The sequence below is a fragment of the Artibeus jamaicensis genome, unplaced genomic scaffold, assembly GCF_021234435.1.
Source record: "Artibeus jamaicensis isolate MK-2021 breed Jamaican fruit bat unplaced genomic scaffold, CSHL_Jam_final contig_464, whole genome shotgun sequence".
Classification (NCBI taxonomy): domain Eukaryota; kingdom Metazoa; phylum Chordata; class Mammalia; order Chiroptera; family Phyllostomidae; genus Artibeus; species Artibeus jamaicensis.
The window spans coordinates 2,975,009-2,995,659 of record NW_026521842.1 but is presented as its reverse complement, the minus strand read 5'-3'; the positions used below and the strand labels follow the sequence as shown (position 1 = coordinate 2,995,659).

Below are 20,651 nucleotides of genomic sequence, written 5' to 3'. Positions count from 1 at the left end.
GGAGGTAGATCCCAGGAACCAATGAAGCACAGTCTTCCAGCTTTAACTACATGCCCATGCAGGCATTTTATATTCTTTCTCTCAAAGAAGGCCTGAGCCTTGGCTCCTCCCGTGGCCCAGCTTCAGCCTGATTGGGGCTGGACCATGCAGGCCTTTCTGGGGCACTGGCCTGTGTGTGTTAGCAGCCCCTGGAGGGCTAGTTCAGGCAGACGTCTGACCTTCCTGACTCAGCAGGGTTGGAGGGACAGAGGATCTGCATTCTGGATGCCCCCAGTGCTGTAGGTGCTGCAGGTTTAGGGACCTAACCATGGGCAGCACAGGTGAATCCTTGACCTCCTGTGGCAGGTGCAGCCCAGTCTGGTTGGGGTCAGGCACAGGTGGAGCAAGCAGTCCCTTTGGATGGTGTCTGTCCTGTTCCCAGTGTTTTTGTGATAATCAGACTGGCCCAGGGTTCTCCACAAGCTGATGCTGGTGCAGAAATGAGTAGCAGGCTGCCCGGGGAAGGCACCTAGCTTGCAGCTTGTCAGCGGATTCCAATGGGTGGGTCAGGTGGCTGAAACACAGAGGGCTCCCAGGCTGTGGCCAGAGCCCCTGGAAAGAATACAGTGATTGATTAGTGATGTGTGCTCGGGAGGGGCCATGGGACCTCTGGCGTGAATGTTAATCTCATTTCCAAGGCATCCTTGTCCATTGGGTTCCTGAGATGAAGCAGCCTCAGGGCTGTTCCAGGAAGGGATGTCCATTTGCAAATGGGGGGACAGTGCCCCAGGACTCTAACCCAGAATGGTCAGGGCCCCTCTGCCTGCTCCAAACGCAGCAGCTCCTCCTAACACCCCCGCCTTGCCGGTGCTGCCCCTGAGCCTTGCATGGGCCTGACCCTGTAGCAGCAGGCCCACGGAGGGCGGGGGACTGTCTGCACTGTGGCTGCGGCTACAGGCCTGTGCCTGGATTGGCACTGATCCTGCCAGGGGTCTGCTCCCTCTTAGCTTGGTTGTAGGGGCCAAGGGACACCTGGGGAAAGTCTTGTCTGAGTCACACGAGGGCAGCAGGGAAGGGCCCTGGGGGAGGAGCACCCCCCCCATCATAGGGAGGGAGCAGGTCTGGCTCAGGCACCTACACCACCCCTTCCCCACTGATGGGCAAGGATTGCGTCCAGGACCACAAGAACACAGCTTCCAGATCTGCCGGCATTTACTGTGTGCTGAGCATGTGCAGAGGAAAAGTGGCCTGTGCCATTTCAGTTAATCCTTGAGATGGCTCCATTTTACAGATTGGAAAACCGAGGCCCATGGGCCTGGTGACCAGCCCAGGTCTTTCCACAGGTAAAGGGCTGGGCCTCCCAGGGAAGTCCACACCTTTCTAGTACACCCTAAATCACGATGGCCCAAACCCTGAACTTGGGGGCAGTGTCACATCCCACCTTGGCCTTTGCTGAGCTGGGTTTGTCTGGGACAAGCCCCTTGACCTCTTTGTGCCCTGGCAGGTTCCCAGGGACTCTCAGTGTGTCTTCCCCGTAGTGTGTGGTTCTGGGACCCTGAGGGGGCACACCCCAGGCAGAATGTAAGAAGTAAGGAGTGGGAGTTTGAGCTCTCCTGTGCCATCAGCTGGTCCTTCCGAAACTTTGCCAAGCACATAAATTCCTCGTTAAAAGCAGGCTCTGGTTCTGCAGGCCAGGCAGGGCCTGTAAACCTGCTTTCTGACCGTCTCCCAGGTGATGCTGCAGGCCTTGGCTCCCCATGAGGGGCAAGGCTAGGGCTGCTCTCAACACACTCGAGTGTGTACCGTCGTCATTGAGGCCACCAGCTCCCTACCAGCGTCTCTGCCTCCCCTGCACCAGCCCTGACCCCTTCCTCTCGCAGCCCAGCCTGGAGAGGGTCCACCTGCTTGTAGATGACTCATGAGAGCATGGACTCCCGGGGAGGAAGTCACAGGGCGTGTGAAAGGTGCAGCCCCTCATTCAGAAAGAAGCACTGGGCCCAAGCTGAGTGGGACTGGCAGCCTGTTTACCAAAATACATTTCATAAGGCAGCAAGGGGGCAGGGCTGGCTGGAGGGTGGGCAGGGAGGCCGAGCAGGGAGGAGGAGGAAGCACAGGCTGGTCGTCCCTGGCGTCCTCGTCAGGGGTCCCAGGAGATGAGGTTGTGGCCCCCTGAGGAGATGGGCAGCTTGCCGCACCTCACAGGCAGACGTGCAGAGCAGGGAGACTGGGTTCAGCCGGCTTCCAGCTTCTCCAAGCCTAAGTCTCCTCATCTATAAAACAGGAACATCACTAATTCTCCTTGTGGGCTGAGCCCTCTGCTGGCCGATGCTGGGCTGAAGGACCTGGTGATCCTAAATCCAGGAGAGAGGGGCTCTAGTCCTGCGGGGACTGACCAGTGGGCCTGGCCTCCAGGGCTGGGTCATGCCCTGGGCCCTGGCTTTGAGGGATTAGAGGCCTGCTGCACACCCAGCCCTGGTTGTGGGTCCCTCCCCCAGGAGGCAGGGTTGCCTTGGCAACTGCAGCAGAGGAGGAACAACTTGCTCTGGGCTGGGCTGTCTCCCTGTCTGTGATACGTGGTCTGGATGCAGGGCTTGCTTTGGAGGCAGTGCGAGGTTTTTTTCCTTTGCCTTGGAATTTGGTTTAGTGGGAGCATCCCTGAGCCGCCGGGTCAGTGGCTCGAACCAACAGCCAGGGTATGAGCTCTGGATTAGCAGTGGCCAGTGAGGAAGAGAGGCTGAAACCCAAAGGAGTCTGTGGAAAGCAACAACAAACACCACGTCAGTCTCCTCGGGCGGCTGCAACAGCAGAGCTTTCTCTCCCCGTTCTACAGGCTGCGGGTTGGAGATCCAGGTGCCTGCAGCCTGGTTCTGCCTGAGGCCTCTCTCCGTGACCAGTAGATGGTGGCCTCCTCCCGTGTCCTTCCCTCTGTGTGTGACTGTTTCCTAGTCCCTCTTCTTGTAAGAGGGTCTGAGCCTACTCTAAAGGCCACATTTTAGCCTCATCACCTCTGTGAAGACCTTCCAAATAAGGTCACGTGCACAGGTACCAGGGATGAGGACTTCAACATGTGCAGTGTGGGGACACAGTTCAGCCCATGGCACACACATATATCCTTTGTGAGGCATAAAGATCTTCCAGGAGTGAGGGGGGAAACAACATGTTTTTAAAGTGGGGAGAAAATCCACTCTGCCTCTTAGAAGCTGCCAGAGCCCACCTGCGTGCGCCACGTCGGGGCCCAGGGCCCTGGGGTCCGAGACCCCAACTCTGCTTCCTCTGGGTGTGATGCTGGTGTGTCCCCTCATTTCCATGGACCCTGGTTTTCTCATCTGTGAAATGTCATGTGGAGATTTGATCCCCATCAGTGCTCCTGTCCTGTGTCATCAGCCTCACCCTCTTGGCTGGGTCACCTGTCTGTCAGCGTACTCCGGTCGGCAGCTCCCCCAGGGAAGAGCCTCGACGGCACAGTCCGTCTAGTTCCTGCCCATTTTCTGCCCATGTCCAGCCCATTTCCCCTCCATGGCAGAGAAGATGTGGACGGTGAGCGACAGACTGGCAGGGGTGGGATGGGCTGGATCCCAGATCAGGGAGCCTAGCAGGCCGATTGATGGGAGCCACACGGAGACGCCAGGACGGGACGAGTTTCTGTTCAACAGTGGTGCACCCTTCATTACAGTGCAGAAACCTGTCTGTCCCCGACCTGCCCAGTGCGTCCTGGACTCTTGCATCTTGCCCTGGGAACCCCAGGCAGTCGCTCAGCCTCTCAGGCCCCACATTTTCTCACCTGCAAGAGAGGGCCTCACCGACCTCATGGGGTCGGGCTGAGGGAGAGTGTGTATGAGGGGCCCGGGCAGACGGAGGATGGGCGGTCAGACCCGGTGGCTGTCGGGTCAGGAGATCACTCGAGACAGTGCAGGAGCCTGGCAGGCAGCCAGAAGTGTTGGCTCTGTCGTTGCTGCCCAGACTGGAGCTGATGGGCTGGTTCTCAGCCACATCAGTGGGAAGCCAAGTGGGCGTGACTTTCTGTAAATGAGCACTTTGCTCGTTTACTTGCATAACAGGCCTTATCACATTTCCGTGTGATATCGATCCTGTATTGAGACGGTCGCGCTGGCTGGACGGCGGCTCCTTAGCACGTATTTAATGATGCAGAGACAAAGGCTGACTGGCTTGGCCTGCTGCCTGCGGAAGGGAGGGTTGGGGCCGATGTGAAATAAGGTGATGTTACAATTCCCGCACTTGTGTTTCCCTAAATTCTGGCTCTGAGATACCAGCTTTTCTTCAAGGAAACTACAGTTGTCTATACTACCCTGAAGACGCCTGGCCTTCCACAGGCCCCGTGTGGGGTGCAGGGGACATAGAAGGCCTGGCCCTGCCCTCCTGCCAGTGGGCAGCGGCCTTGCACTCTGACTGTTAGAATGGAAATATTCTGCATCGGGCAGGCGCCCGCCCTGCCCCCCTCTCCAGCCACCAGCCAGGCCCCCAACAGACACATCCCCTGGGAGCCTGGGAGCACAACCTTGTTCGGAAAAAGGGTCTTTGCGGGCAGAATTGAGTGCGAAGCATCTGGAGATGTGACAGTCCTGGGTGAGGGAGGCCCTGAATCCGATGACAGGGTCCTTATAAGAGATGGAAGAAGAGCTGCAGACACACAGGGGAGAGTCTGCGGGAAGACAGCCTTCGAGTGATGCAGCCACAAGCCCAGGGACACCTGGAGCCCCCAGGAGCTGGAGGAGGCAGGAAGGACCCTGTGACAGAACTTCCAGAGGGAGCACGGCCTTGCCCACACCTGGAACTAGGACCTGGCAGAGGATGGGACCCAGTCCTGGATCCCACCAGAGGCTGGTCCTGCCCTCCTTCCCCCACAGCCCAGTCTAAGTCCGCAAGGGCCTTACCTGGATGCATTTGTTTTGTCTCCTGGAAGTGCTTTGCCAATGAGCTGGCCTGTCCCCTGGCAATAATGAGGGAACCAGCTCCTCAGCAGAAACCCTAACCCACCTGCCCCAGCCACCCAGTGGGCACCCAGACCAGAGGATGATAGCTCGGGGTCATTTCATCTCAGAACAGAGGGTCTGGGTACAGCAAGCCGACACCCGTGACACCCTGGGATGGAGATAGCCGACCCAAGCCACCCGCCCTGGCTCGGAGACCTGTGTGGCTCTTGGGGACAAGTAGGGGAAGGAAAAGGAGGAAGGATTGGGTGGCAGGAGGAAGGGAGGAAAGAGGAGAGAAGATTGGGAGGAGGGGAGAAGGAGCCAAAAAAAGGGAAAAAAAGAGAAGAAAAAGGAGAAGGAGCAAACACACATTCACACAGAGACATGTTCACCCGTGTTCACAGCGCACAATTGACAATCGCTAGAATGTGGGAGCAGCCGAGTGTCCACCACTGAGTGACTGGATAAGCCACACGGGGCGCATTCATACAGTGGGAAAGCTGTGCTGTGGAATATTGCTCAGCCCTGAAAAGCACTAGCACCCACGACACAGAGGCTGCACCCCAGAAACACGACACTCAGAAGACAGATGCAAGGCCCACCCTTAGGGACAGGAAGTAGGTTGGTGGCTGCTGAGACGGGGAGAAGAATGGGAGTGAGTGTCCTTTGGTGGGTACAGAGTTTCTTTTTTATTTATTTTTTTAAAGATTTTTGATTTTTTATTTTTAGAAAGAGGGGAAGTGAAGGGGAGAAATATCAATGTTCAAGAGAAACCCTGATTGGTTGCCTCTTGCTTATCCACAACCAGGCACCTGGTCTCCAACCCAGGCACGTGCCCTGACTAGGAACCAAACTGGTGACCTTTAAGTTTGTAGGACAACGCCCAGCCCACTGAGCCACACTGGTCAGGGTGGTACAGGGTTTGGAAATGTTCTAGATTAGGTAGTGATGATGGTTGCACATCTCTGTGAATGCGCTAAAACCCACCAAATTGTACGAGGGTACAAATTGTGCATTGTGTATTATGTGAGTAAACCTCAACAAAGCTGTTACTACAACAGAGGGAGGAGGTGGCGATTATGAGGACCAGAGGACATCTCCCGTGTGACCTGTCCTGGGTCACTTCTGAGGTATCAAAGGCTGCTGGGAAGGATGACGGGGTGAGCTCCGGAGGCGGGGGCTCTGGGTGCCCTGGGCTTGCGCACCCCAGTCTCTGTTCCTTCACACGGCCTCTCCCCGCTGTGTCCCCGTCTCCCCTGCTGTTACAGGAACTCCTGTCACTGGGTTTAGGGCCCACCCGCATGCAATATGACCTTATCTGAACTAATTACATTTGTACCATTCCAGATAAAACCCTGTTAACAGGTTCTGATGAATCTGGGGAGAGACACATTTACCCCAAAGCAGATGGCTGGGGAGGACAGTACCCTGAGTCATTCACCCTTGGGACCAGTCACTTTCTCCTGGACTCCTGGCACTTTTCTGAGCTGGAAGAGAACTTGGGTCATCAGCTAGGCCAAACCACCAATAGAATATGGAAGCCCAGGTTTCTGTGCCTCAGTTTCCTCATTTGTCAGAGGAGTGCTACTCCCCGTGCCTGTGTTAGGGTTGTGATGGAGGTCAGGGTGAGTGCTTGAAGAATAATGCCAGGTGTCCTGCTGCAGAGTGTGGGGACCTCTGACCCCAGGCAAGTGTGTCTGCTCAGATAGGGCAGGTTGAGGGCCAGTGAGGGTGAGCCCCACCCCCTGCACCCCATGGCCGCTCTGCTGCACCCCATCTTCTCTACTGTGCTTCCTTGTCTGCTCCGCCTGTCTGTTACTCTGGGGCTGCAGCACGCACACAGCGGGTGCTCAACAAGTGCTGAATGGGTGGGAGGGGCGATCTCAGAAAACCCCCAGGTCCCTTTTAGTCCCTTGGTCACCAGCACTGCTGTCAGCTGGGTATCCAGGGGCTTCGCCCTATGGGGCCCAAGGTAGAGCATGACAGACCTTGATGTCCTGCAGACCTGCCCTCAAGGAGTTGACTCTGGTTGGGGGAGAACAAGGAGCCGGCACGGGGAAAGAAATCCAGGTCCAAACGCGGCAGAAGGGGTGGCGAGGCTGGAGGCCCACCAGCAGGGCGCATGCCCCCCTCCTCTGCAGAGGGAGTGGGGCAGCGCTGGGGCAGGCACGCCCTCATCCTGGGGGCGGGGCCAGAGCGCGGTGGGCTGAGCTAGCTCACCTGGTGTCCAGCCGGAATACAGAGGGACTGGAGGGCGGGGCTGTCTCTCCAGGGACAGATGCAGCAGAACAGTAAGCAGCAGGCAATGAGGGGGCACAGAATTTAGAGTCTCCCACCATGTGCAAAGGTTCTCAGACTGACCATCCCAGACCACTAGCAGCCAATTCCCAGGCCCTGCCCCTGACCTGCTGAGTCGGACACAGGGCAGCCAGGCCATCAGGGTTTTATCACACCCCGAAAGATGCTATTTCCAAGTTAAGGTCACATTCCCAGGTTCCAGGACAAAGTTTGGAGGGACACATTTCCATACAGTGCAGGTGCTAAGGGTGGACCTGTGAGGACATGGGCAGGTCACTCCATGTCCCACCTGCCCCTCATTTTGTGTGTCTGTGACCTTGACTTCTCTGTAGCCCTTTGAGGCTACAGATCCATCCCCTGGGCTGCCTACAAGGACTGGCCTCCCAAGTTGAAGGAGCCTGGCCCCTGCCCGCCCGCTGGTCCACAGCAGCACAGGAGCCCGGTGCACTCTTCACAGCCGCTTCTCTGGGATCCCAGCTGGCTGTGGGAGCAGGGTGTGGGTGGGGTGCAGGGCCTGATCCCCCCGGGGGCAGGGGAGGAACGTGATCCAGATGGAGCCCAGAGAGGCCAGCAACAAGGAGGCCCCTGGAGCTCAGAGGCTGTTGTGCCCTGCCCCAAAGGTGCCAGCCCGAGGGGTCTTGCCCCCCAGCCAAGCCCAGCCGTTACCCATCCAGGAGCTTGGCTGCTGGCCCGAGTCCTGAAAGTGTCATAAAGTTAACCTTTGTGATGTATTTGGGGGGGGGGGTTCCTCTATTAAATGCATTCGTCCTGATTTAATGTTATTTTAGGGTTGGCACAGCATATTCTTTATGTAGGTGTGAACATATATATGTGACTACATGTAAGATGTTGCGAAATTCATGTTTGTGGTGTGTTTACTGAGCAAAGCTGGGGAACCAGCAGTGGCCCCTCAGGATGTTTCCCATTTCCTCACGTGTCCTGTGTGTTGGAGGAGCTCGGAGCAGGCGGGGAGGCGCGTGCCTTCCTGTCGGGAGTGCATGGTCTTGGGGGACGTTCGTGACAGGTGCCCATCAAGGGTGGGTCCGTGGGCACTGTGAGGGCAGGGCCACAGAACCTGAGGGGTTAAAGATCCTGGCGTACCCTGCCATGCTGGCTTTGAGGAGGGGCGGCATCTGGGACCTGTCCGGTGGAGCCGCGGCTGCCCGAGGACGCCATGCACAGTGGGCCCTCCCCGGCGCAGACCTGCTTCACTGAAGTCAGCCAGGCCACAGGGCATGGCTTTTATTTACAAGGGTTCAGGACAAAACAGACGCATACACAGTGAAAGAATGATCTTTGCTTGACCTTCTAGCCGTGTCCCATCTCCTACCCCCCTCCCCAGGAAAGGCTGCGGTCACCTACCTATACATGTCCAGCAAGGACAGGGGACCGGACACTCCTACACAGGTGTCTGCAGGCATGCTGTTAGAATGCACACGTGCAGAATGCTTTGGAATGATGTCCCATTAGCCCGACTTTGGGGGGATTTAAGCTGAGTTCTGTGAGGTGGCACTTGTATAATAAAAGTTCATGTTATTCCCCTAAGTGAGGAACCATCAGACTTGCGACTTGAAAACACACAAAGATCTCACGTTTCCTTATAACTTCGTCCTGTGAGCAGCCTTGTCCAGTCCACCATGCTGTGCTTAGCTGTGGACCTCGGTGCACACGGTCCCTCCAAGGCATCGAACTGCTGCTCTTCAACAGCCATCCATAGCTCCCCTGTCCCCCTGCACCCGGCAGCCACTCACTCTGCCCCTTGTTGGCCCGCCCTGCCTTTCCCTCTCCAGTTGGGCCGTGTCCCTGCCATGCCCTCTCTGCCGAGTGGTCAGTCCCATCCCGTTGTCCAGAGCCTTGTTCGGGCTCTCTCTTCGTCAGCATCTGTCGTGGTCGGCAACAGTGACTGTTAAGGACATGGAGATCTGCTGTTAGCAGGCAGCAGAGGATGCGCCGTCTCACATTCTGGGCGGGCGGATGCCTGCCCCCGAGCCATCCAAGCTCGACTTCAAGGAGGCATCTCCACAGAGCGGGCCCTGTTCCAGCCCTGAATGCTGGTCTGCAGGGTCACCAGGCTCTTCCATTCATTTTCACTGAACTCCCTTTGCATGGCCCCAGCTGCCTGCATTGAGGGTCTTGACGAGGAGCCCCCAAGGAGAGCTGTGGGGCTGAGTGAGGCCTCCTCGGGGCCCAGGGCCCAGGCCTGGTGTGGCTGCCCTCTCCTGGGTCACAGCTGTGTTTTGGGCTGACGTGCACCCCCGTCCTCAGGGATGCCATTCCCTGCCTGCCGGGGCCTCTGGGAGCTCACGCGCCTTGGCGGCCCCAGGCCCAGGGCACACACTCTGTTACTCTCACCCTGGCTTCCTGCCTCTGTCCACTGCCCTCATGTCCTCGGGACCTAAAGTTATTCTGTTATTCGTCTGCCTGCCCTTGTTGAAAGGTGACAAGTACAAGGAAGTAAATGCTGGAATGACGAGCATGACTGGAGACACGAATGAGCCTGGTCCTCCCCGTCCCCAGCCTGTCCCCCTCCTCAGCCCTTCCAAACCCCCCGCCCTTAGAGCCTCCTCGCTCGTGGAGTCTCCCACCGGTTTGGGGAGGCCCCCCTGCCCTCTCCCCTGACCGCCCGGCCACTTACTGTCTCCGTTGCTTGGTTCCGAGCCCCTAAAACACACTTGCTTTTCAGCAGCCCGTCATCTGACATGACTGCATTGTGTGACGCTAAGAACCAGGCCCGTCCCAGACTTGATGGACAAAGTGTATGGGTGGTTCAGGGTGGACGTCACCTGCTTGGGTCCCAGCCAGACACAGGGCTTTGGGGACACGCATCTGGTTGGCTGTGACACTCCTTGGCCAGCGGATTGCCCCAGGTCCCGGGGATGAGGGCACTCGGCCATTTGCGGGGAGGCCCCAGTATTCCACACAGCAGCCAGGTGCAGTCGAACCCCAGCCGTGGTGATGGGAGGGGCCGGACTGTCACTCAGAACCCCCGGGGGCTGGGGACGTGGGTGGGAGTGGGTTCGGGTCTCCTTTTCGGGGTGACAGAAACGCTCCATAACTAGGTGGCAATGGCAGCTGCACAACACTCTGAATGTGCTGCATGCCCCTGAACTGAAGGCTTTTAGGTGGTTTGCTTCATGTCATGTGAATTACACCTCAATTTTTTTAAAGAAAGGAAAAAGAAAACCTTGGAAAAAAGGCCCCAGTTGGGCATGGTGTGTCCAGAGTAGGCAAATTTACTGACAGGAGGAGCCTGGAGGTTGCCTGGGGCTGGTGGGAAGGTGCTGGGGAAATGGGCGGGGTAGGGGAGACTGGGAAGGGGAACAGGGTTCTCGGGGCGAAAATGTTCTGGAATTGTGGTGATGGTTGCAGAACTGTGCATACACGTGCTAAAAACTACTGAATTTTAAGTGGAGGATTGTACAGTATGTGAGTCTTATCTCAATAAAACAGTTATTACCAAAAACAAAATAAAAAACCAGCCCATGGCAAGTTCTGGAGAGAAGCCACACCATTCCAGTGGAGGTGCACGCAGGGCCCACCGGGCTGCTGCCAGGGTTGGGCCGAAGTCCGAAGCCGCGCCTCCGGCAGAGCGCCCCGGGCCACGTGCTGCGCCTCTCTCCACCGGGACCAGCGGGTTCGTGCTGTGGTCGTCTCAGCTCTGGGGCACCCCAGGGCCTCACAGAATCTGATGGAGGCCGTGAACCCTCTGCCTCCGGGTGGGAGGGAAGTGCAGAGCATTTTGAGCACAATTTCAGAGGACATGTGGACCCATCCAAAGGCCCCCAGTTCAGAGTCCCTCCAGGGGGCTGTTCGGAGCCTCTGCCAGCCTCCGGGTCTCTGGGTTGGGGTGGCCCTGCTGCCCCAGCTGTCCAGTCACTGGGTCTCAGCCCAGGACAGGAGCCGGAGGGTGGAGGGGAGCTGCTCTGCTGGCCGTCCCTGCCCCCGCCCTTCCCCTCCATCACTGGCACTCCCACCCCAGATGTGGCCTGGGACCACTGAGGCCTCTAGCTTCCACTCGAGTTTCTCACGTGAGGAGTTGATGGCTTTCGAGATACAGATGCACCTCTTCCAGACCTAAATTGTTCATGAACTTGTGGCTGTGACCTCAGGGACTGCAGGACTGGAACACTCTGACCTCAGGTAGGAGGTTGCTCAGGAGCCTGTGGTGGAGATGGGCTAAAGGCTGCAGTAATGATTTACCTAATTGATTTATTACTGATACAGATGAGACATTAATAATTAGTGCTTTATTAATGACTTTGTCTCCATGAGGTGCCTGCCCCCCTTCTGTTGTAATTACAACCAAGGGTTCCAAAGGAACCTTCTAGAAGGTGGTGCTTCCTAGCTTGCGCTCCCAAGGGACACTGGGCTGCAGCTCTTTCAAATGACAGTCATCTTTTCCCAGTTTCTAGGAGGAAAACTCTGTGAAGGGGAGGATTTCCTCAGTGCTGCACTTTTGCAGAGGTTTTTCTTCGGGCTTCCGTCTCCGAGGTCCGCTGCCAGGCGCCGGAGCGGCGGGTGGAACGTGGGTGTGCGGAACGTGGGTGTGCGGGGAGGCCTGTTAGCGGGGACCCTGGAGACTGCCGCGCAGGCGTCCTCCGCAGCTCCCTGCACTTCCTGGACACGCGTTCGTGCTGTGACTTACTGTGCGTATGTCATGTGCGTTTGTTTTCTCCTAGTACAGTTGTTCCTAGGGTGGCAGAATTTTGAGAAAACTGGTCTCTCATGAGGAGCGTGGGCCCCTGGTCAGGCCTGTAGCCTGTGAGGAGCTTGGGTGTTGGGAAGGTCAGTCTGCTCAGAGGAGCCTTGCAGGGAGACCTCTGAGGGCAGGCCATTGTTTTTGGTCACTGTGCCTTGGTTTCCTGGGTGTTGGAAAGCAGTGCCCTGTGGAGCCAGGACACCAGGCAAGTGAGACATAGGGACCCATGGCATGATTCTGCCTCGAGCACCCAGTCCAGCCTGGTGTTGTAAAAGGAGGGGCATCTCATGTGGGCCTAGCTGGGGAGAGGCACAGGGCGAGGGGGGCCGCCCACACGCCAGGGCCCCAAGTCCGAGTCCCAGGACCACTGGGCTACAAGTTTCAGGGCCGCCACGTCAAGCTAACTGCTGGCCCCGTCACTGGGTCTGTCCTGGTGTGGGACGTCACCGCTGCGCTACTTGGTGTAGCATGTTCGGGATGTTTATTGACATGAGAACAAACCCATTCTCATGATGTCCCCCTACCCCCAGCCTGTGTGTGGGGATTTCATGTGCCACACACACACACATATATGAGGTCGGTGGTGTCACGGATGTCGTGGGACCACAGGAGAAATGGGGCACAGACACGTGCGACTTTCACTCTGCCTCTCGGCTCCGCGGAGGAGGGGCTGTGCTGGTGCTCCGAGTGATGCCCCACTCACATTAAAATGTTGGTGGGCAGTTCGATTCCCAGTCAGGGCACATGCCTGGGTTGGGGGCCAGGTCTCTGGTGGGGGGCACGTGAGTGGCAACAACACATTGATGTTTCTTTCCCTCTCTTTCTCCTTCCCTTCTCTCTAAAAATAATAAATAAAATTTAAAAAAAAAAGAAAAAAGATGCTGGTGAGTGTTAGGCCTTATCTCTGAGCAGGGTTGATGGGGAACAGACTTGCTTTCTCTCAGCATCTGGGCCGTATTTCATGCGGACTTGGAGAAGCTTCTTAAACTCTAAGCCTGTCTCTTCCACAGGCAGGTCAGTGACAGCAGCTCCCAGAAGGTGCCAGATGATGGATGATGGGACGCCCAGGCTGGCCTGTGCATGTGGGGTGCCTGAGTGCAAGAAGGGCCAAGCCGTGGGGGCTGGGGACCAGCTGCAGTCCCAGCTCTGGTCTCCCAGGCTCTCCCCCGGCTCTCGCTCACCTGTGCGTCCTTCTCAGGGCAGAGCTTAGAGGGTGGCTATGTCATTTGCGGGGACGAGAGAGGTCCAGTTCGCACCTGACGGGGCTGCCTGGGCACAGGATACTAGACAACGGGACGTGTTTGGAGAACCCCTCAAGGGCAACACTCCCCCAGCAGGACTGGCCACAGCCTCCCCGGGCCGGACCCACACCTGGGGCTGGGGGCGCATTCGGTTCTGAATGCCCTTGGCCTGACCTGCTGCTGGGAGCCGACCGGCCCTGCTCTCAGGCTCCCTGTCTCTGCTCAAGAGCCCAGTGGGCTAGTTGCTCACCCCCTTGGGTGCAGTGGGATACAACTGCCCCCCAAACTGTGCATTTCTTGTCAGGTCAACGTTGATTGAGCACCTGCTCACCCCTACAAACTCAGAGAGGGGTCAGCCATGGGTCCCGGCCTTTAGTCGGTGCCCATGATGCGGGGCAGGAGGCACACTCCTTGCCACAGGACCTGGGGCTCTGTCCAGGACACAGTCTCCCCTTTAAGGCCCGACTTCCACCTGGGACTCCAGTGCCGCACAGGTTGTGGGTCTGCCCCGTGCCCAAAGGCTGGTGGTCTGTCTGGCCTGGCTGGCGCCCAGTGACATTCGGCGAATGAATGAGAGATCTGGAGGTCTGAGGACACAACCCCCAGGGCACCCAGCGTCCGGTCCTGGCCCAACCCACTGTGGGGACCAGCGGCCACCCACCCTCTCTGCTTCCTGTGCCTTCACTGCCCTGTCTGTCTCTCCCCACCCAGGACCTCCCACTCCCGGGCCAAGGCCGAGGCAGCCCTCACTGCGGCCCAGAAGGCCCAGGAGGAAGCACGGATTGCCAGGATCACTGCCAAAGAGTTCTCACCTTCCTTCCAGCACAGGGAAAATGGTGAGTTGGGCGTGACGCGGGGGCGGGGCAGGGAGGTGCCCTCCAAGGCCACGTTTCATAGGTTCTGCCAGTGCCGTCTCACTTCGTGTTCACTCTCCTTTGTGATGGTGTGTGTCCCTGCAAGGGGCCTTGACACATGCCTCCCTCAGACACACGTCAGAGCATGTGGTTTCAGTATTCCTCCCTGCCTCCAGGGCCATGTCCCTGTGTACACGTGTTTCTAAGCATCTCTCTCCTGCTTCCCATGATGTAGAATGTCTGTGTGCTCTGAGCGTCCATGTAGTCTGTCTCCCTTCCCTTCCCTCAGTGTTACTCTAGAACTTTCCATGATGCACGAACTATTCTAGCTGCTCTGCCCACTGAGGTAGCTACTAGCCATGTGCGTACTGCAACTGGTGTGGCCAAGAACCAGCGTCATTAGTTTTATTTGATCGTGACTAATCTATATTTAAGTGTAGACAGTGATGCGTGCCTGTCGATGGCCACGCTGGACAGAAGGGCTCCAGAACAGTGAGGGGAGCTTCCCCCGTGTCCTTGGTGGGAGCTGGGAGGAGCTGGAAGCCACTGCTGGGCAACACGCCTGAGGGAGGCAGACAGGGCCGAGAAGAGGGCACTGATGAGAAAGGCCTGCTGCGGCTGAGGTCCTCGCAAGCCCGACCAGCCACCCCCCCACCCCGTTTTCTGCCCCACTTCCCTCTGGTCTCCCTCGGAAGCTTCTGCTGCAGCAGGAAGCCCTGGAGACCAGCTAGACCACTTTCCTCAGGGCCGTGCTTTTAAGTGAGAGACAGGGTGGAATCGGCCTGCACAGTCTCGGTCCTGAGACCACGCCCTGAGCTCACCCCCAGAGACCTGCAGCTTTTGGCCTCACAGGTAGAGTCCTGGCCTTTGGGGCAGCAGGAGGCCAGGCCTACTTCTGGGAGGCAGGAGAACCCAAGACAGGGGACACAGTTGTTGTAATTCAACCAACGCTCTCTGTTCTGCACGTTCACAAGGATGCTTCCGGGAATGCCACGTGCTCTGGAACCACGTGTAGCTGCCAGCCAGGCTGCTGCACCTGAGCACGAGGGCGCCTCTCTCTGGGGTGCGGGGCCCACAGACTGGCCAGGGCTGACCCCAGGGCTCTTAGTGGACAGCTGGTCTCCTGGGGAGGCCACAGGACCCTGCAGGACTCCGTGTCCAGGCTCATCTGCAGCCTGAGGTGTCCGGTGTAGGGGCCCGGCCCCCAGAAGTCTAGATCACAGTGGGGTCGGGCCAGGGCAGTGACCGTGGAGCCCTGTGATGGGGCCAGGGCTCTCCCACGTGGTGTCCGTAGGGTCCCCACAGGGAGGGCAGTCATCCGTGTGGTTCCTCAGACCCCCTCCAGCCTGCTCCCTTCTCTGTGCTGGGAACCAGGGGCATGTGTGGACTGTTGGGGGGGGTGGTGGTGGTGACACCTGCAGCCCAGCCCCTGTCCCACGGCCGCACAGGTGTGGTGGTTGGATGAGACCTGCACTCCCCAGGCCACACCCCATATGGCAGATGGGTGCAGAGGCAGGGGGGCTGACTGCTTGCCCGGAGCCCCAGCACTCATGGGTCTCAGATTTCCCTATCCAGGACCACGTGGAGCTTTCCCAGGGGTCTCCGCCCTTCTGTGAAACAGCCACGGTGACTGCACAGGTGTCTGAGGCTCAGCCTTGTTCTGGCCCCTGTTGCCTCTCACCCCCCAAAGTGAGAGTGGGAGCCTCAGGCCACTAGGGGTGCCACCAACAGTGGTGGATATCCCCTCATAAATGGGGCGCCCGGTCCCTGCTGGACCAAGAAGTTTCTGGCCACCAAGGGTGCCATGTCCCCCAAGACCTTCCCCTGCCCTGGTTCAGAGCCTCCGGTGTGGAAGCAGGGAGAGAAGCCCAACAGCAGGCTGGGAAGATGCCCCTGTTCTCTCAGGACAGGCCGCCAGGAGGCCTCGACTGCCCTGAGGTGGAGGTGTCCTGGCTGGACAGGCCTGGTGGCCATGCTGTTGTGGCCTCCCTCCCAGGCCATGAGACCCCATAGGTCACCCGGCAGGAGATGCTTCCTTCCATCCCCAGGAGGGCCCACGGGGGTAGGACCTGAGACACAGCCCTGCCGAGCGGGCCGACCCCAGTCCTCGTGCACTCTGTGCCTCGCGTCTGCCCCGCAGCTGGGGACTGGGGCCAGAGCTGCCGTCTTCCACTGCCTGTGGTGACCGGTCCCCCTCAAAGCACCTGTGGGGTGGGGGGCTTGGGATCCACCGCGTCCCAGACTGTGCTCCTGCTATCCTGGGGTGAGACCAGGCCCACCATCTGAGTAAGCCGAGCTGTGTGTGCCGCCCGCTCCCCCTCCATGTAGGGCTCGAGTACCAGCGGCCGAAGCACCAGGTTTCCAGTGACGACATCGAGGGGATCTCCATCGGGACACCCATGCAGCAGGAGAGCCCAGAGCTGTACCGCAAGGGCACCACCCCCTCGGACCTGACCCCCGATGACAGCCCCCTACAGAGCTTCCCTGCCAGCCCCTCAGCCACCCCACCACTGGCCCCTGCCTCCAGGAACAAGGTCGCCCACTTCTCGAGGCAGGTGTCTGTGGACGAGGAGCGAGGCGGGGACATCCAGATGCTCCTGGAGGGCAGAGGAGGGGACTACGGCCGCAACAGTTGGGGCGAAGAAAAGGCAGGGGGCTCCAGGGGGGTCCGCAGTGGCACCCTCCGCAGCGGCCAGCCCATGGAGGACTTTCGCACCCGGGGCTCGGGCCACAGGCAGCCCGGCAACCCCAGGCCCCGGGAGCGGCGGACGGAGTCCCCCACTGCGTTCTGGACTTCCCACCCTCGAGCTGGGAACCCCGGCTCAGGGGGCGCCAAGCTGCTGGAGCTGGATGAGGAAAAGCTGAGCAACTATGAGATGGAAATGAAGCCCCTGCTGAGAGTGGACTCCCACGTGCAGGAAGCACACCCCCAGAAAAGACGCTACAGTAGGGGGGCTGCCTGTCGGGGCCAGGGCCAGGGTGAGGACCGGGGCTTTGGGGTGCAGAGACTGAGATCCAAGTCCCAGAACAAGGAGAACATCCGGCCGGCTGGGAGCGGGGAGCCTGCGGTGCAGAGACTGGAGAGCCTGAGGCTGGGGGACAGGGCCGAGCACCGCCTGCTGCGCTGGGACCTGACCTTCTCCCCACCCCAGAAGTCCTCGCCTGTGGCCCTGGAATCGGACGAGGAGAATGGGGATGAGCTCAAGTCCAGCACGGTAAGTGGACACCCAACATTCCTGGGGAGTGAGCACCCAGGTCCACCACCCTGACACTGAGTCCTGGGACTTCCACGGAGTCCTCCTCTAGCTGGGGGCGGGGGAAGGGGGGAGTGGCTCTCAGGGCGATGGCACTGGCTTCCACGGCTGGGCCCTCGCCCACAGGAAGCCACTGCTGGGCTCGGGTGGCATTTCCTTCACGCGGGTCCTCACGAGGTGGCTCCCAGGCCTGATCTCTGCGGTGAAAGCGTGCGGACGGCTGGGGAAGCCCAGCGTCACTCAGACCTTTCCCCAGCTCGCCCGACGCCCAGCTGTGCAGGAGGGTCCCCCTGCGCCGCAGGCTGTCTTCTGGTAAGAAGCCCTCACCAGCACTGTCTCTGAGAAGTCTCCCAGTGCTGGGAGACAGAGGGCCAGACACAGGGAGCGGGTGGGGTGGCGTGTCAAGCTGGGGCAGGTCCCCTCTGTCCAGGACACACCATTTACTTACGGGCCAGGTACTGTGGCCCCCCCCCATATGCTAGAACACGAGTCTCGCTCCAACAAAGCCTGCTTTCTCATGGGTGAGACAGTCCCCTTCCTACCAGAGCCACGGTTCTCCCCTGTGGGCCCAGGACACCGCGCAGACATTCTCTGGGAGTTCCCTACGATGAGGCCTCTGACCCACCCCAGGCCTGAGGGATCAGTGGCTCTGGGTGGGGCTGCGGTCCAAGTTGGTGGGCGGGACACTGGGGCTGCTCAGGAGTGAGGGTCATGCCTCTCAGGTGGGAGCGTTGCCTGGAAGCCCTCCTGACCCAAGGCTCGCAGGCTAGAGGAAAGAACAGAGTCCACTGGGCAGGACTCGATGAGGAGGGGGGCAGCTGGGGAGGGCTTTTCTGCCCAGAAGACCCTTTGTCAGGTGGCTTCCACCTGTAAGCAGACATGCCTTGGTCCCTTGGTCAAGTGGCAGTGGGAAGGGCCAAAAGAACACTTCAGACCCACACGCCCGGGCGACACCCGCACGTGGTCCCCCACGATCCCACCTGCAGTCTCACTAGTACAAGGGGTGCCCAGGGGGCCCGCCTCATGGGCAGGCAGCGCCTTCGCAGTCCAGACCGCAGGACTCTTGGGCCCCATCGGGGTGCTGTCCAAGCACATCAGGATGCAGCGCCCCTTGAAAAAGAGGCTTCCTGCCAGCGTACGGTCTGCTGGCCCCCAAGGCCATTTCTGCTCGCCTTGACACCATGGTGAGCGTACCTTTCTTGCTGGTGGACAGCTCCCTAAAGCGCCCCTGCCCTCCCTGTGCCCAAACCCTCTCAGCCCCTCCGGGAGCGCAGCCCCTGGGACCTAAGCCCCAGTTGGCGCTCGCAACTCCATTTTCCTCATCCCGGCAGCTGGCTGTGCAGGTGCATGTGCGCCCATGTGTCTGTGGCGTCTGTCCACGTGGTGTGCACCCACACATGTACGTGGCCATCTCAGGAAGCCAGGCGATGGGCAAGGGTGGGAGGTGCAGGAAGGGTTCCACGTTCAGCCCACTTAACCATGTCGGCACATCTGGGCGCTTAAACGCAAAGCTCTGTTGAGTAGAAGCAAGACTTCCAGCTGGGCGCCCCTACTTATTCCACCTGACCACTACCTGGTCCCCAGGGGCAGCTGGGGACCCCGCGGTGGGGGGAGCCTCCAGCAGAGACCTTGAGTGCTGCCTCTCATCCTGTCCTGGGGGACAACCCCTGCACCCTTACCGAGAGACTTCAAGGACAGGAGCCGAGAGGAGTGCTCCAGGGCGCCGGGCCCTTCATGCCCCAGGAACTGCTGGAAGGAAAACCCTCCTTCCTGTTCACGAGGGGCTGGAGCCGCGCAGGGAAGGCAGTGAGCACAGGGCTCCAGGAGCTTACGGGAAGATGGGTTCGCAGGCCTGTTGGAGGGTTCTCCCATTGCCGGTTATGGGATCTCAGGATGAATTTAGGGCCCCCTCTGGGGAGGCTGTGTCTGAAATTGAGTGGCATCTGAAGTCACAGCTGTACAGAGATGGGAGCAAAAATAACACGGGCAGGGAATGTTTGCTTACATAGAGACCCATGGCCCCGGGAGACGGAGTTTTCAGAGCCATGAGGGGGTCCGAAAGCAGCAGCTACAGACTGACAGACACAGGCGCCCTGCTGCTCAGTCTGACCTCTGAAGGGGCTCACACTCTGAAGACTCGGACGTCGGGTTTCTGCTGTGCCCTGAGTGATCCGTCACCCACCCACCCTCTCAGACCTCCTGCTGTGGCCTGGGGCTGGGAGGGCCGTGGGGGGTGTCGGCCAGAGAGAGAACACTCCAGACCAGGCCTGAGGCTCACGTCCACTCTCCTTCTGTTCCAGGGCTCGGCTCCCATCCTGGTAGCCATGGTGATCTTGCTCAACATCGGAGTCGCCATTTTGTTTATTAACTTTTTCATCTGATGAGACTGTCACATTAGCAAAAATACCAGTTGGTGTGCAAAAGGGGGACATTAAAAGCAAAACAACAAAAAAGGAAACGATCATAACTCGGATAGCCCATGGCTACTTCCAAGATTCTTCACAGAACAACAAGATTGGGTATTACTCACAGTTTGCCTTTTTTTCTGGGTAATGTTTTTGGATTTTAGCCAGAATTCTTTGCTTGTATAACACTCTGCTGTGTGGCATGGCAGAAGGAGGCCAGCACGCCGACCCTCCAGCTTGAAGTGGAAAGAAAAGGGATCCCGGCAAATCACCGGCAAAAAAATAAAATCATCATCGTCATCAATGTCCTCACACTCCTGCCTGGGTCCTGAAGGAGGCAGCAGCCCCAGGAAGACCCCTCAGCGTGTCCAGCTGTGCCCGGCCGGGGGGGAGCAGCTGCCATGATGTGTGATGCGGGGAGTCGGTTAACTCCGCTTTTCCTCTCTGTTCTAGAATAGTGGGTGACAAGTATGGGCATGAGGCACAGGGGAGAGGGTGTCCCACCCTGGCCGGCAGCAGCCTGGGCCGTTCTGTTTTGAACCTGTGCTGCACCGTTAAGGAAGCAGAGGTCTAGCTTCTCTCCTCTTCCCACGGAACAGGTCATAACCCTGCCCTAGTCTCGGCACCACCCCACGGCATTCCTTACAAGGCCAGATCCCCACACCAAGTCTTAAAGCAAAGTCCTTCTCTCCCCTGCCCCCCCCCATTTCCCAGGCCTCCCACCAGACCCCAGAGGTGCCGTGTGCAGACGTTCAGAGGCTGCAGAAGCCCGGGGCTCGTGCTGGAGGGCAAGGAGCAGTGTGGGGTCCCCTGGGCCATCAAGTCTGGGCTCTTAGCATGTGGCTTTCTTGTATGTACTGGGCAGGACAGGTATATAGGCTCCCATGTCCCTGTCAGACGTCTGCGGCCCTTAAGTGATGTCATCATCTCATTGTCACTGAGCCCACGGGTTTCAAATCTTCGTTCTGTGCCTGCAGCTTCCCCCACGGA

General features: G+C 58.9%; 1 protein-coding gene across 1 annotated transcript in view; it reads left to right on the top strand.

The window, feature by feature from the left end:
- The window catches only part of JPH3 (junctophilin 3), a 98,776-nt gene extending 78,972 nt beyond the window's left edge, over positions 1-19,804 (top strand). The window contains exons 3-5 of the mRNA XM_037142368.2: positions 13,860-13,984; positions 16,331-17,217; positions 19,557-19,804. Coding sequence (XP_036998263.2) covers positions 13,860-13,984; positions 16,331-17,217; positions 19,557-19,637 — 1,093 coding nt within the window. The 3' untranslated portion in view covers positions 19,638-19,804. The remainder of the gene's footprint in view (positions 1-13,859; positions 13,985-16,330; positions 17,218-19,556) is intronic.
- Positions 19,805-20,651: the final 847 nt, after the last annotated feature.